This window comes from Oppia nitens, unplaced genomic scaffold (assembly GCF_028296485.1).
Source record: "Oppia nitens isolate AA-2021 unplaced genomic scaffold, nextdenovo-longstitch-racon4-pilon3 scaffold3_pilon_pilon_pilon, whole genome shotgun sequence".
NCBI classification, from domain to species: domain Eukaryota; kingdom Metazoa; phylum Arthropoda; class Arachnida; order Sarcoptiformes; family Oppiidae; genus Oppia; species Oppia nitens.
Window position 1 is genome coordinate 3,848,055 of NW_026533221.1, and position 14,328 is coordinate 3,862,382.

General features: G+C 29.9%; 3 protein-coding genes across 4 annotated transcripts; all 3 read right to left on the reverse strand.

Moving 5' to 3' along the window:
* Nucleotides 1-1,064: 1,064 nt before the first annotated feature.
* Nucleotides 1,065-2,487, reverse strand: LOC128957841 (adipokinetic hormone/corazonin-related peptide receptor variant I-like). The gene is made up of 3 exons (XM_054303656.1): nt 2,011-2,487; nt 1,721-1,928; nt 1,065-1,651 (listed from the first exon to the last, which is right to left on the reverse strand). Exons 1-3 carry the CDS (start codon nt 2,485-2,487, stop codon nt 1,065-1,067), a joined length of 1,272 nt encoding a protein of 423 aa, XP_054159631.1.
* Nucleotides 2,488-4,538: 2,051 nt separating this feature from the next.
* On the reverse strand, nt 4,539-8,586 carry LOC128958917 (CREB-regulated transcription coactivator 3-like). 2 transcript variants are annotated; one of them, XM_054304880.1, is made up of 7 exons: nt 7,942-8,586; nt 7,121-7,309; nt 6,233-7,039; nt 5,759-5,971; nt 5,422-5,670; nt 4,970-5,354; nt 4,539-4,895 (listed from the first exon to the last, which is right to left on the reverse strand). In XM_054304880.1, the coding sequence occupies exons 1-7, from the start codon at nt 8,053-8,055 to the stop codon at nt 4,678-4,680; spliced, it is 2,175 nt and encodes a 724-aa protein (XP_054160855.1). In that variant the 5' UTR covers nt 8,056-8,586; the 3' UTR covers nt 4,539-4,677. The 2 variants fall into 2 exon arrangements, with proteins under 2 accessions (XP_054160855.1, XP_054160854.1); XM_054304879.1 differs by having other exon boundaries at nt 4,540-4,895; nt 6,194-7,039; nt 7,942-8,585.
* A 1,624-nt stretch (nt 8,587-10,210) lies between these two features.
* LOC128958797 (DNA-directed RNA polymerase III subunit RPC2-like) lies at nt 10,211-13,835 on the reverse strand. The gene is made up of 2 exons (XM_054304732.1): nt 12,562-13,835; nt 10,211-12,486 (listed from the first exon to the last, which is right to left on the reverse strand). The coding sequence occupies exons 1-2, from the start codon at nt 13,717-13,719 to the stop codon at nt 10,213-10,215; spliced, it is 3,432 nt and encodes a 1,143-aa protein (XP_054160707.1). The 5' UTR covers nt 13,720-13,835; the 3' UTR covers nt 10,211-10,212.
* Between the last annotated feature and the right edge of the window lie 493 nt (nt 13,836-14,328).

Here is a 14,328-nt window from a genome sequence, read left to right on the forward strand (position 1 = left end):
TATTAGTATAGAATGAATTATGAATTATCATTGTTTCTTAATTTTTATATCATTTAATTTATATTTTGTTTAAATGATTAATTCAATTAATGAATTATAATACAGTAATACATTAAGTATTACATTATTAAACAATACATTATATTGTATGTATATTTATCGGATATTTATTGGACAAAAAATGTAATGTCTATTATTTGATTGTACTGTACATAGAATCTATGTATATATACCTATAGGTCCTACTGTAGATAATTACTGTAGTTATATTACAATTGTTTAAATCTATAAATTAACCTTTTGATGACATTTTAATTACAATAATAATTTTTTTTGAAATATAAATTAATAGTTATAAACGCATAAAAATGTTTTCTAATTTTTAAAAATAATTTAAAAATATGGTTTTTTAATCTTTACTTTACTATAGTGTTAGTTTAGTTTATAATATTTACAAATTATAATTGTTCGCTTATATATATATTTTTATTTATTTATATTGTATTTGATATTGAACTAGCCGTTACAATATAATACAATTAATTCACAGACAATTAAATTGTTCAATAATTTTAGAGCATTAGTTTTAGCACCTTTTAATACAATTAATTTTATAAATATATATTTTAAATTTATAAATTGTTCAACAATTATATTTCATTAAATAAGATTTAATTATAAATACTGTATAACTTTTTAATCATCTATTAAATACAACAATATTTTTTTTTATAAATTATTACTTTTTTGTTTAGTTTAAGTAACTATTTTTTTAAATTAAATTATTTAATTATGTTTATAACTTTATATTTCTAATTAAACAAATAATTTTAAAATAAGCTCGATTTTATAGTTAGAATTACTGTATGATAATAATAATAATCATAAAATAATAATAGTTGTATCACATTATAATTTTTTTAATAACTTCAAATATAATATTATAAAATAAAAAAGATTGTACTTTAAGTTTCTGAATAAAATTTTATATTAAAATATAATCAATAGTTTAAATGAATAAAAGGTTATAAAAATAATTATATAATTATTAATAATATAAAAGATTATTTAGTTTTTCGTTCACTGTTATGATGTAATGTAGATATAGATCCGTTTACGTCGACTGTTATCTCATAAGATAAAGGACTGGGAGGACTGACCTCAACATTGGAATAAGTAGTATTGTCGTCAATATAAGTGGATCTCCTGGAAGTGTTGGCATCAGTATTAGAGTCGTGTTTGTTGAATGGTATGAATGAATATTTAGCAAAATATCTTTTCCAGATTCTCCTGAAATTCAATGAATAACTTCCGTAAACTAATGGATTGACACAAGAGTTGGAAACGGCAAACATGAATAGTGTGTTTTGTAAGCCTTTATCCAATTTTTTGGCCGTTTCTGAATCAATCTGATATAATAAGACAATGAAGACATATGGTGTCCAACACCAGACAAATGCTAATACAATGATTAGAGTCATTCTGAGAGTCCGGGTTCGGGCCCTCTCTATCTGTGTGACGTCCGATCGTCTCAAATGCATTCGGTTTCGAGTTATCGACGAATTATTTAATCTCTGGCTTTGAGTTTGTCGTGATTTGCAATTATATTCAGACGATATTTGCTTATTATTACTCGATTCACCACTTTTTCCTAAATTTAAACATAAAATCAATTAAAAATATTCAAAGAAAAGTAAAACTATTTTTTTATAAGTGTAACCTTCAGACGATTCTTTAGATCTGCGATATATTTCCCATAATATTCTGGTATAACAACAGATTATTATAAGAAGTGGTACCACATAGAGAGCCATTACACAGAATATATTATAGAAGGTCTCCTTCCAAGCGGTTTTGAAGAAGTTGAAAGTAACGCATTGTTCAAATTTAGGATAATCTGGATGTGACTCAACGTGATATATCATACTCTAAATTTAAATTATTATTATTTGTAAAATTGCTTAATTTTTTATAATTGAAAATATAATATTTTTCAATTAAAAGACATACTTGTGGTGCACTGCAGGCAATGCTTATAATCCATGAAAAAGATAACATGATTTTGCTTCTTCTGTGGGCATCATTTACTTTTAACGGATGTATTATAGCAAAGTATCGATCAAATGAAATGCAGACCAATACCATTGATGACAAATACGGTCCAAAAGCACGTAAAGCCTGTAGTAGTCGACAAGCGAAGTCTCCAGCGATCCACGACTCGGTGATTCTCCAGCCGACCTCAAGAGGAATCATTATGAATGTGACAATCAGGTCAGCGATGGCTAAATTAAATATCAATAAATTGATTCTCAATTTTCGATTACGATTTCGCAATAATGCCGTAAAAACGGATATATTTCCAGCGGCAGAGATGACAAACAATATACTGTAAATAATTATATCTCGTTTTGAACTATTTTCCACATCTTTAGGCACACCTTCCAAATCATTATCAATTGATTGATTATAATAGGAAATGACAGACATTGCGATTCAATTGGTGGCAATTCAATCGCTACGACAAAGCGATCTCAATTGGTTTATCAAAATTGATTACAATTATGATGTGCTTCAATGATAAGCTAATTTATATATAAAAAAGATGGATGTTTTGTATAGAATATCATCAAATTTCAGACAGAATATGCATTTATGTCTTTGCGCACCATATAGTCATCTCTCTCTCTCTCTCTCTCTCTCTCTCTCTCTCTCTCTCTCTCTCTCTCTCTCTCTCTCTTTCTCTAAGCTCAATAATATACAGAATATTCTTCAATATATAATGTATAGAATATAATATTTATTTTAAAGATGTTATGCGAACATTATATTTATGAATCACTATTATTATAAATTACTATAAAAGCGCATCACATGAATTCATATTCCAGTATATGATGTACAGTATATAATGTAATGTATGATATTGTATAATACATATTGTATGTAATATTGTTGATTACGATAAACTAAATGATTATAAGTGTTTTAATATTTATGTAAATTAAGTTATATAATGAATTTATATAATGATAGTACGAATTATGAATTATATAACACTTTGAATTATTAACAATAATAAAATTTAATCAATTGTCTCTTTAGAAACAATATTCTGTATAAAAAACTAATTAATTATTTATTATGATTAATAATTTTTTTGTTATATAATGTTATATAATAGTTGTCATAAGATAAATGAAAAACATTAGTTTAAAAAAATTAGCATGATCATTATTTTTATTTTTAAATTTAAATTATATTAAAATACTTACTTTTATAATGCGATACAATTAAATAATATGAATTAAAATGATTTTAAAATCAATGAAATTAAAATATTTTATAATAATTAATCATTTAATCATATATTCAAAATAATAATTATTACTTTATGTACATTCATTATAAAGAGTGAATAAAAAGCTTTAGATAATAGAAAAATTTATTATTTATTTATTTTTTGTTTAAAGTTATTTTTAAATAAAATAATAATTAATTAATAAGTATTTAAAGATTACAAATAGAGAGATCAAACTTATGTAAAGAGAATTAATTGAAGACATGTTTGTAAAGAATATATACCGTAGTATACTATCATTAAATTTGGCTTAAAATTAAATGTGGATTTTAAAAAAGATTAAAATTTAGATTATCTAAAAAATAAATTTAAATATGCTGTAATATTATAATAAAAACATTAAGATATTGTAATTTTTAAAAATAATTAAAAAGCCTATACAGTATTGTAAATGTTTTTTAGCAAATTATTGCGTTACATGTATATTGAAATTAAGTGCAAAATGAGAAAAATTGCTTAAAAACTTCTCTCAAATTTAAATTACAAATAATTATATTGTTGTTAGTTATTGTCATTGTTTTACATTAAGTTATCAATTTAATTAATAAGTTTATTAATAATAAAGTAATTTAATAGATTTATCAATCAATAAACGATATATTTGTAGAAAAATTCAATTATTTTTTTATATAATAAAAGTCAAAAATTCACGTCAAATTCATGTCATTTAGTCGCCAAAAATACTTGCAATCAAAAGTGTGAAAAAACAATTCATTAGAACAAAACAAAAACATTTCATTTCATGTTAACAATAATAAAAAATTTATATTAACATTAAAACGTATTATATATTATATAGATATAAGATATGAAAACATAATGTTATAACAATTATATGCGAATCAATTTTAAGCATTCATTGATTCATCCAATAATAAAAATTTATATATATATATACTGTATATAATATGTATATAATATATTTGTAAATATTTAAATTTTATATATAAATAATGAAATTATATAAAGTTTTTTTTAAACTTTTGAATGTCTTAACAGTTATTATACAAATGAAGATTCAATGGCATTACAAAAACAAAAATTTATAATAATTACGGTATAAAAAATTAATCGTAAGGACTGTACAAAAACTTCATTCAAATCATTTACAATTATAATATTTACAATTAAAATTATAATCCATTTGAAATAAAATTATTTACAACTCATGATAGGTTCTAAATAAAAACTACAAATAAAAGTAATATTTGCATTATAATAAAAAATGCAAAAAATGTCTAATAAGATAACTAACGTAATTGAAAAATATATGAAAACAAATAACAAAATTAATTCAAACCAAAGCTATTGAAGTATAGCTAAGAGCGCTCTAAACGAAACGTCTCCTCATTGCTGGAGTCAATATCGGGCAGTATTTGCAAGCCGTCGAAGTCGATTGGATCCAAACCAGCTCTTATGGCCTCTTCTGCTGAAGGAAATAAATCCGAATCGAAAGAGCCCGACATACCGGCCATCGCTGTTCCAATATCTTTAGCAAAGTCTGTTCCTCTAAGCAATGGGTCTTCAATATTGGGTCCTAATATACCGGTTAGTGTAGTATTAATTTATATATTAACTATTAAACAATATATTCAAGTATTATAGATTTACCGGTGAGAATAATATCAGGAATACTGGTAGGTGTTTGTGGCGTTTGTGGCTGATTTGAAGCACTCGATTGCTGGTATTGATTGACTGATGAGATCACGGACTTGGAATAGGCCAGAGTAGGCGATTGATTCAATGGTACCGAACTCGATGAGGTGTAGTATATATTACTCGATTGGCTGTAGCTTTGATGACTATTTGCACAATTATTGACCAATGATTGAGGAGAGTGTGGCGTATGTTGTGGTGAATACTCATTTAACGTAGCGTTTGTGTCAGTCATAGTTCCGCGAGGAGATGATGGTATGGCACTGGCACTCATATAAAGAACACCAGTGCTAGAACTGGCACTACTGCTTGATGAGTGAACTGTTCCGTTGTTGGGCATCTGATACAATACAAATTGATTGTTTAAAACTGGTAACAAATAATTATATAATTAATTAGTTACAAACCATTAAGTAATGATCAGCAGAATCATTGATTTTATCGTTAACCATACGAAACTGTTCCAATTGTTGCTGCAAAACACTCGTTTGTTGTACATTAAAGTATGAGTTATCAGTAAAAGGACTTTTGCTTAGATTATTGTTTGGTAAACCAGGAGAGCTTATAGGAGAGATGTTATGGGAGACTGGAGATGCCGGTGCACTGCATGAATGGTCTGAAGGAGTCGTACTTCTATGTAATCCCATTGTCATATGCTGTCAAATAAAACAAAACAAATTAGTTAAAGTAATTATAGACATTTAAAAATGTATACAACAATAATATCAAGTATTTGATTAATACCTGCAATGGAGAGTTAGTTTGTCTTAAAGACAAAGGTGTCTGTGGTTTTGGCTGTGCTTGTGGTGGCACTGATGGCACATAATTTTGGCTCTGATGATGCAAACTCTGGTAATGCTCTGATGGAGAATAGCCCATTGATGGTCCTCCGGAGGAAGTCACATAATTTTGTGAATTACCATTAAGTGTTAGAGCACTTGTATCCAAAGTCAAACCCTTATAATAATTTTAATTTAAACAAATTTTGTTATAATTTAAATTTAAAAAGAAATAAATTAACATCAGATTAAAGCAGAGATAAGGCGTTTAGAGAATAGATTTGCAAGTTTTTAAAAAGTTATTAATAATTATGTCGAGACAATTGAGAGACGTTTAATGTTTAACAACAAACTAAGATAATTGAAGAACAGTGAACAACATGTATGTGCGACGCCTTACCTCTACAGTAATCCGCGGTGGACTGTGAGGATAACCTACTGTTTGCGAGTGCAGACCATTTGTATGGTGTTGATGCCTGGGATTACCGATCACTAAGTTATTAATATTGTGATGATGTCGACGACGTGATGATGTTGGAGATGGCGATGGCCCGGGAGATGTACTCATCTGTCGATGATTCGAGTTATTTATATTTATGGCTTCGCTTATAGAGCTAACGCCTCCACCGGTGCGCGATTGATACAACATATTATTGTTAATTTGATGAATCGCCATCGGGGGTGAGGGAGATAGGTTTGCATTACTGTGCGGTGAATGAGGAGAATAAGGCGAGTCAGGGCCGCTCTGATAGGGAGAGTTGGGCTGAATGTTGGCGTTTTGGTCGTCAACATCTATTGGCGTCGAGAGTGGCGCAGGAAAATGAAGACTTGTTAAGTCAGGTAAAGATCCCGTATTTGAAGAAATGGGAATATGTGGCATATGATTGTTAACAAAATTGTAGTCCTCTTGAGTCGGACATATCATAATACCGGGCACTTCGCAAGACTTGGGTCGCGAGTGATCAGGCAGTGGAGCGTTGAGTGCGTACTTGTCATACCTGTCTTTTCCCGGATCCCATGAATTTATGACTCCTGAATCGTCGATAGACATCGAGGTGTTGTCCATATCATGAAATGTACTTCTTCTGGAAATTGAGTTCTGGAAGGCCTCCAATTGTTGATTCGTCGACATGAGTGCACTCTGGTGTAGGGCTGAGTCTGAGTTAGTTCGTCTCCAACTTGTGTCGGGCGGTGGACTCAAATAAGTGGCCGAATTTGGAGACATCGTTACACGCTTTTGGTCCAACTGTAATGCAGATGTATTATTATGTGTGACACCTAATCTACGGTTACTATTGTGGTCACTAATGCCGGTCTTATTTCTTACATTTCGACGACCCATGCGGTCATCCCTTCCGTGCTTTATGTCCTCTAAGTTATTAAGAGCTGATTGCAAATCTATTGCCGATTTATTAACACTTTGTCCAATTTGGTTAACATTAGGCAAAGATCCGGCCCTACAAACCATCGATGAAGATATATGCAAATGTTGCGGACTCTTGGGATAAGTCGGTCCCTAATTGGTAGACATTCATATATTTATTCATAAATTTATAGTTTTTTATTAATTAATCAAAACATTAATACATATAAAATAATGTTTTGTTTCATCTCAAGGCCATTAAAAAAAACTATACAACAATCATGTGTTTGCTATTAACTATTAATTGATATTTTTGGAGGAAAATAGCTTTTAAAACTTTTATTATTATCATTGGGATATAATCTATTAAATGTAAAATTAAATTGTATCAAATTTTTCACTAAAAATCCTATTATCATATTTTACAAAAACATTGACTAATTATAAAAATAATTTTTATTAGTAATACATTTGAAAAATATAATTAATTAAAATATCAATTTATCATTTAATGTGTTATTGAATAGTAATGTAATGATATTGCCTTACATATCATATTAGAAAAATAATTAATTAATTAAAATCTAATAAAAATTAAATAATTTTAATATATTTATAGACTTATTATTTAGCATAACATTGATTATTACTTATTATTATAACGGCAATCAAATTAATGCAAAAAAACCTAATCTAAGAGCATATCAAAGATATCAATAGCCAAACACTGATTAATAATTAAGTGTTTGTATTGACAAAGTGGTCATCGATGGTGTGATACATACTCTTGTGGCTCCAATCACTTCCCTCATGATCTGTTCAAAGGCGGCCGTCTCTTCTGCCTGTTTTTGGTTGTGAAGAGCGATCTTTTCGCTGAATTTGCGAGGATTTGCGGCCATTGTTGTCGTCGGCGATACACTCGATGGTCACTTCAGTTAAATCATTAAAATGTTTGGTTGCCTTCAGATTGTCCGCACAATTAACTTAAGACTAATGGCTGAACCAAATGGTGAGCACTGATGCAGACAAACACAGTGTTGACAATAAGTATTGGTGTTGTCGTATGTGGTCAGTGATGGTCACAGTGACCTCCGGGTGCCATATGTGTGGTCTTGTAGTCGTATGGTTTGTCAATCACATCGATTGATGACAACAAACAACCAGACATTTGCTGAACCAATGCTATAACACATAACACATACTATACTACAGTTTACTATACGTATAGATCGTATATCGTATACATAACCGTATGGTAGTCTTACACTCATTCACTCACTCACTCACTGACTCATCAAATATATAGAAATCAATGGCTCAATACTGTGACACTCGACTCAAACACTACTCACTGTTATGTTAGTTGTATTGCGCAACACATGCATTGAATATGGCATTCAATGTTTTGTAAGTATTTATTGCTTTCACTATCAAACACATCAACTATTGCTTTGATTGCTATTCACGTTATTATTATTATTACTACTATTAAGTTGTTTGTTATAATAATATTATTATACAGTAAAAGTAATATAATGTTTATACGACACTACATGTAAAGTCATACGGTATATAATAGTGTATAAAACTGTATGAATCAAGTATTATACACTTTATAAGTCAAATAAGTTTATCATATCTTTTAATTAAATAATTAAAAAGATATGTTTTTTCAATATCTATATTTAGCTGATGTTTACTTAGAAATAAATAAATTATTTATTTATTTATTAATTAAGATTTTATTTGTTAATTTTCATTAAATATACATTTTATTTAAATTATTTTCATATAAAATTTAATACAGTATACACTCTGTATTTTTATTATATTTTACTGTAAAGTAATAATTTTGTATTATAGGCTAATGTGACAAAAATGTTAATTTACAGTAATAGCCTGGGTCATATTATTAAATGTTTATATACAGTAGTAATGATTTATATTAACTCTTATTTATATAAATCTAGTAAAAACTAGTGTAGTTTATAAATATATATTAAAGTATATAACGATAATAACAAATTATTTATAATTTAACACTAAATCTAATAAACAATACAAAAAAGTATCATATATTGAATTATCGGGTTTTTTGAACCATTTTTGTCTTAACTTTTGTTTTCTCATTTCGTTGGGTTTCTCCAAACAATTTAATAAATTTAAATCTCAAAATTATATTAAAAAATTTATTTAAAAAATTATATTATAATTTTTTGATTATAATGTTTCAGTAGTGTGTTATTTAATAATAAATTTTAACGATTCACTATTAATAATCATTTTTTTGTAATAAAAATAGCTAAAACAAATTAAAAAAAAATGTATTATCATAAACATTTAATCATACAATATAACGATTATTATCAACATATGATGATATGAGATTGACAAAAAAATAATAATTATTATTATTTAATAATTGTTTGGCGCCAATAAATAAAATTTTATAATTTTATATTGTTAATTTTTTTTGTTTAAGCAATTTTCAAATTTTTCCATAAACATGCTTGCTACAATAATTGTAAAAAAAACATTCAAAATTATTTTGAAATAATAGTATATTTTACATAGTTTTACATTTTATTATTGTATATATTAAAAAAACTGATTTAAACGATAAGCATTAAAAGCTATAGAAATTTTATGGCACATTTGACTGTCGGAAACTGATTTTTAAATAATAATAATAAGATAAATAGGTTTTTGCAGTTTGTTTTCAAATAATTAAAGAGTAATCTAAATAAATATTTCTCTTTAAAAGATATTTTTAAATCCCGTCGACAATAACTAAAGAGTTTATTGAGTAAAATGAATTGAAACTCATATATAATAACCTTTTTTTTAAACCTTTTACGGTCTTTAAAATAATGATTTCATTTGGCAATCATTAAAGTGCATTGAAATGTAAATATTGTATTGAAAATTGATAAAAAATTGTATAGAATTAATGCCAGTTTTTTTGTATAAATTTAATTTATTATTACTTTTTTATATGAAAATATTTGGAAAACAATACAATATATCAAACTAAATGATTATTACATATATTTGTATCACATATTTGTTAGCTTTAGTTTTGGCTGAATATTCATTGCTTGTAATTCTTGCAGAAGTAGTTTATATGCGTAAGGAATCTGAGCCGAGGCTAACGTTTGACTGGACTCGCATTTGGCGCACCACTTCTGGTAACCGAGAAGACCACATTGACCGCAGACGTCAACATCAAATGCATCACTGGATAGCAAAAGCCTTTCCAATAACAACATACTTACTCCATGTCCTATAAGACAATCCCTTTCCATTTCACCCAAACGCAAACCTCCATCTCTAGCTCTACCTTCAGTGGGCTGTCGTGTTAGTACAGCTCGTGGACCTCTTGATCGTCCGTGAATTTTATCCAAAACCATATGTTTTAACTTTTGATAATAAATGGGTCCAAAATATATGTAAGCGTTCAACGGTTCGCCAGTTATTCCGGATGTCATAATTTCTTTACCATTATAATTGAATCCATATTGTATCATAATTTCAGATATTTCATCAATAGTGGTGCCACCAAATACTGTTCCGTCGTGAAGAGTGCCTTTCAATAGGGCTGACTTTCCTGCGACCAACTCTTTTAGTTTGCCAACCGTCATACGAGATGGAAAGCCGTGCGGATTCATAATCATATCGGGACAAACACCCTGTGAATTGAATGGTAGATCCTCTTGAGGAACAATTAGTCCAATCACACCCTTCTGTCCGTGTCGTGAACTAAACTTATCGCCCACTTCTGGTCTTCGCATTTGTCTTAAAAGCAATTTTATCAAAAATGATTCTTCACTATTGGAAGTGATCATCACTTTTTCAACAACAGAATCTTCTATTCCTTTATAAGTAACGGGACAATCCTTGTATGCCGTCGAGTCTAATCCCGGTCGTCCAGGAGTTGGAATACTCGTATCTTCTATATTGCTCACAACTGGTGAAGATTTGTTGACCATAACAGTACGATTTGTGAGTATCTCTCCGGGAGCTGCAATACCATCAAAGTCAAGACAGGCGTGTTTGCCAATTGGTTTGTAGGGCGGTTCGGCAGAAACAAGTGGTCCCATTATTCGGTCTTTGATATTATTAAATTTTGAATAACTTCTGAGAACACATTTTTGATTTCGGTAAACAAAACATCGACCGTAACCTCTATCGAGACTCGCTTTGTTCATAACAGTGGCGTCTTCGATATCGAAACCGCTGTATGACATAACTGCAACAATAGCATTAGTACCGGCGGGTAATTTGTCGTAATTGATTATCTCTATTGGCTTAGTCTTGACAACAGGACGCTGAGGATATGCCAACAAATATAAAAGTGTATCAATACGTTGTCGCTGATTAAGACCAATGGTTCCCATAGCTTGTTTTCCCATAGCACACTGATAAGTATTTCGTGGTGATTGATTGCAATGAGGATATGGTATAACACCGGCACAGACACCCAAAAGAGTGAAGGGTTCAATCTCGAGATGTGTTGTCAAACCAATAATAATCTTTTGTTCATTGATGGCAATGTGTGCATCACTGGCTTCGTTGACATCTAAGTATTCAACTAAACCGTCGCGAATAAAATCTTCAAATCCCATAATTTTTCGATTAAGAGACTCCAGATGTTTCGGTTGCACTTTAGGAACACCTAATCTTGTGTTGACAATAATATATGGTCGACATAGTCGTCCGCCATCAGTGGCAATATAAACAGCTCTGTGGAGCTGATTCAGAGATACTGACACAAACTCTGACATATAATTATTTCGTCGAAGAAATCGAAGATTCGAAACAAGTCTTTGTGGATCAATAGTGACTCCAACGATAAGTCCGTTAACAAATACCACATAATTTTGATTGATTAAAGCACCGGATGAACACAATAGGATGTCTTGAACGAGACCTATATTAAGACAAATGCGAACAATTGACTGTTCGTCGACATCAGTTGTTATGTGTGTCATTAACGCCAGATTCTTAATGAGACCACAAGATTCGCCTTCTGGTGTATCACAGGGACAGACGAGTCCCCATTGGCTCGCCTGAAGAGATCGCGGACCCGATGTCTTACGAGTCTTTTCAAACTGTGAATTGATACGAGTCATCATTCCTAAGCATGAGATATAACTCAATCGACTCAACACTTGGCTGACGCCCACTCTTTCCATTTTGAATCTCTTGAGCGTCCAGTTGCCGGTTGCGATGGCATTAACCAATCCATTGGTAATCAAATCTTGTCTCATATGCTTAACGATATCGAATTGAGACACTTTAATCTTTGGTATGTTTTTGTCAGCGATGGCCTATTAGCGATACAATCAATCAATCAAATCAAATAAATAACTTTCGATAATAAATTAAAATTTTATATAAAATACCCGCAATTCTGAATTAAATCGTTTGAGAAGATCCTCAAAAAGTATGGCAATGAGAGAACCGGCTAACTCAAGACGTTTGTTTCCATAATAATCGCGATCATCAATAAATGACGGATTATTCAAAGCACAGATCAAACGCTTAACCATTTGCGCCAAATAAATGCCTTTCAATCTAAAGTTAAACTCTTTGACCGGAATATGTGCGACAATAGTTGTGGCCAACAGTTCCCTTGTGATCTCAACGGCTGGTTTTCGTCTTTCATTTGAATTCCACTCAACTCTGCCCGTCATTGGTGTCTTTGATTTCAACTTATTGGCCATATATTTGAGTGCCATTTCACTCGTCCAGATCTGTGCCTTATGACAGACTTCAATCGATGGGATCAATAAGTTGGAGTCAATGTTCTGATTGTCTGAAGTAATACCGCAAATCAATTCAGTAATTTCAGACTCACTCTCAAAGCCCATAGCTTTGAAGACAATAAATATAGGAATGCCTTCGTCTAAGAAAGAGTTGTGTTTCATAATTATTTGTCTCTTTTTATTGATAATCAAATTGGTCCGCGACTTGCGCTCACTCGTAGTACTCGTCACTTGACATACCGGTCCATCTTCAATAAGAATACGATTTCTGGACAGTTGTTCGTGAATTAGGATAACCTTTTCGGAGCCATTGATAACGAAATAGCCGCCGGGATCGTAGGGACACTCATTCAGTGCAACCAATTCGCTAAATGTCTTGTTGTTGAGCACACAGTTAGCACTTCTCAACATAATAGGCATCCTTCCGATGGTGTGGTCGTTACGGATAACCCGTTGCTGTCCTCTCATGTATTCAATGTCCACATTAATAGGCGCACAATACGATATGTCCCGCAATCGACACTCATGAGGTGATGTTAGTCGGACCACATTAAAGCCCTCTTCAATCTCTGGTTTACCAACTCTGATGTCCAGATATCTGACATACCAATTGGGATCGGACTCACATGTGATCCTCTCGTTAGCCTTCAAGACATTCTTGATTTCTTTATCTATGAAATGATTGAACGAATCCAAGTGTTGTTTAATAAGACCTCTGATCTCAAGAAATGCCGGCAATAATCTCCACTTTTCTTTAATGCATTTGATTGGCTGATCATTACGAGTGTCAGTCATTTTGATGACACTTCTTGTGGTCTAAATCTGTGGTCAAATCATTGTAACAAAACATGTGATTCAATCAACTCATGTGTTTGTATGCACTCTATGACAGCCCTCTCGTTGACAAACAAGTCATTGAATGATAGCTTAACTTAAAATCAAATTTACATCAATTTGTAATAACATTTGTATTTCTTATAATAAATTTAAATTAAATCAAATTTAATTACAATTAATAATTTATGTTTTATTAATTAATTAATTATCTATAAGTATTATTTTAATTGTATTTATTTTTAACTTTTTAGCAATTTTTTGCCAAAATGAATGTCAAATTATATGTTTGATTTATTTTTCAATTTCATTACAATTTTTCGGTTTTACGCTCAAAAAGTTTCCAATATTTTTGATTAATTTTAAATATTTATATAACTTTAAACTATGTTTATATAAGATACCTGAAAATATTATAAAATATAATTATTTTTAAAAACTATTTATTATACATAAATTATAATATATTTTTGTAAATTAATTGTAAAATCGTGGTCAGCATTGAAAAATATATAACTTAGAAATCGACAAAAATATTTAGGATAACTCATTAGCCCTTAACAGGTCTAT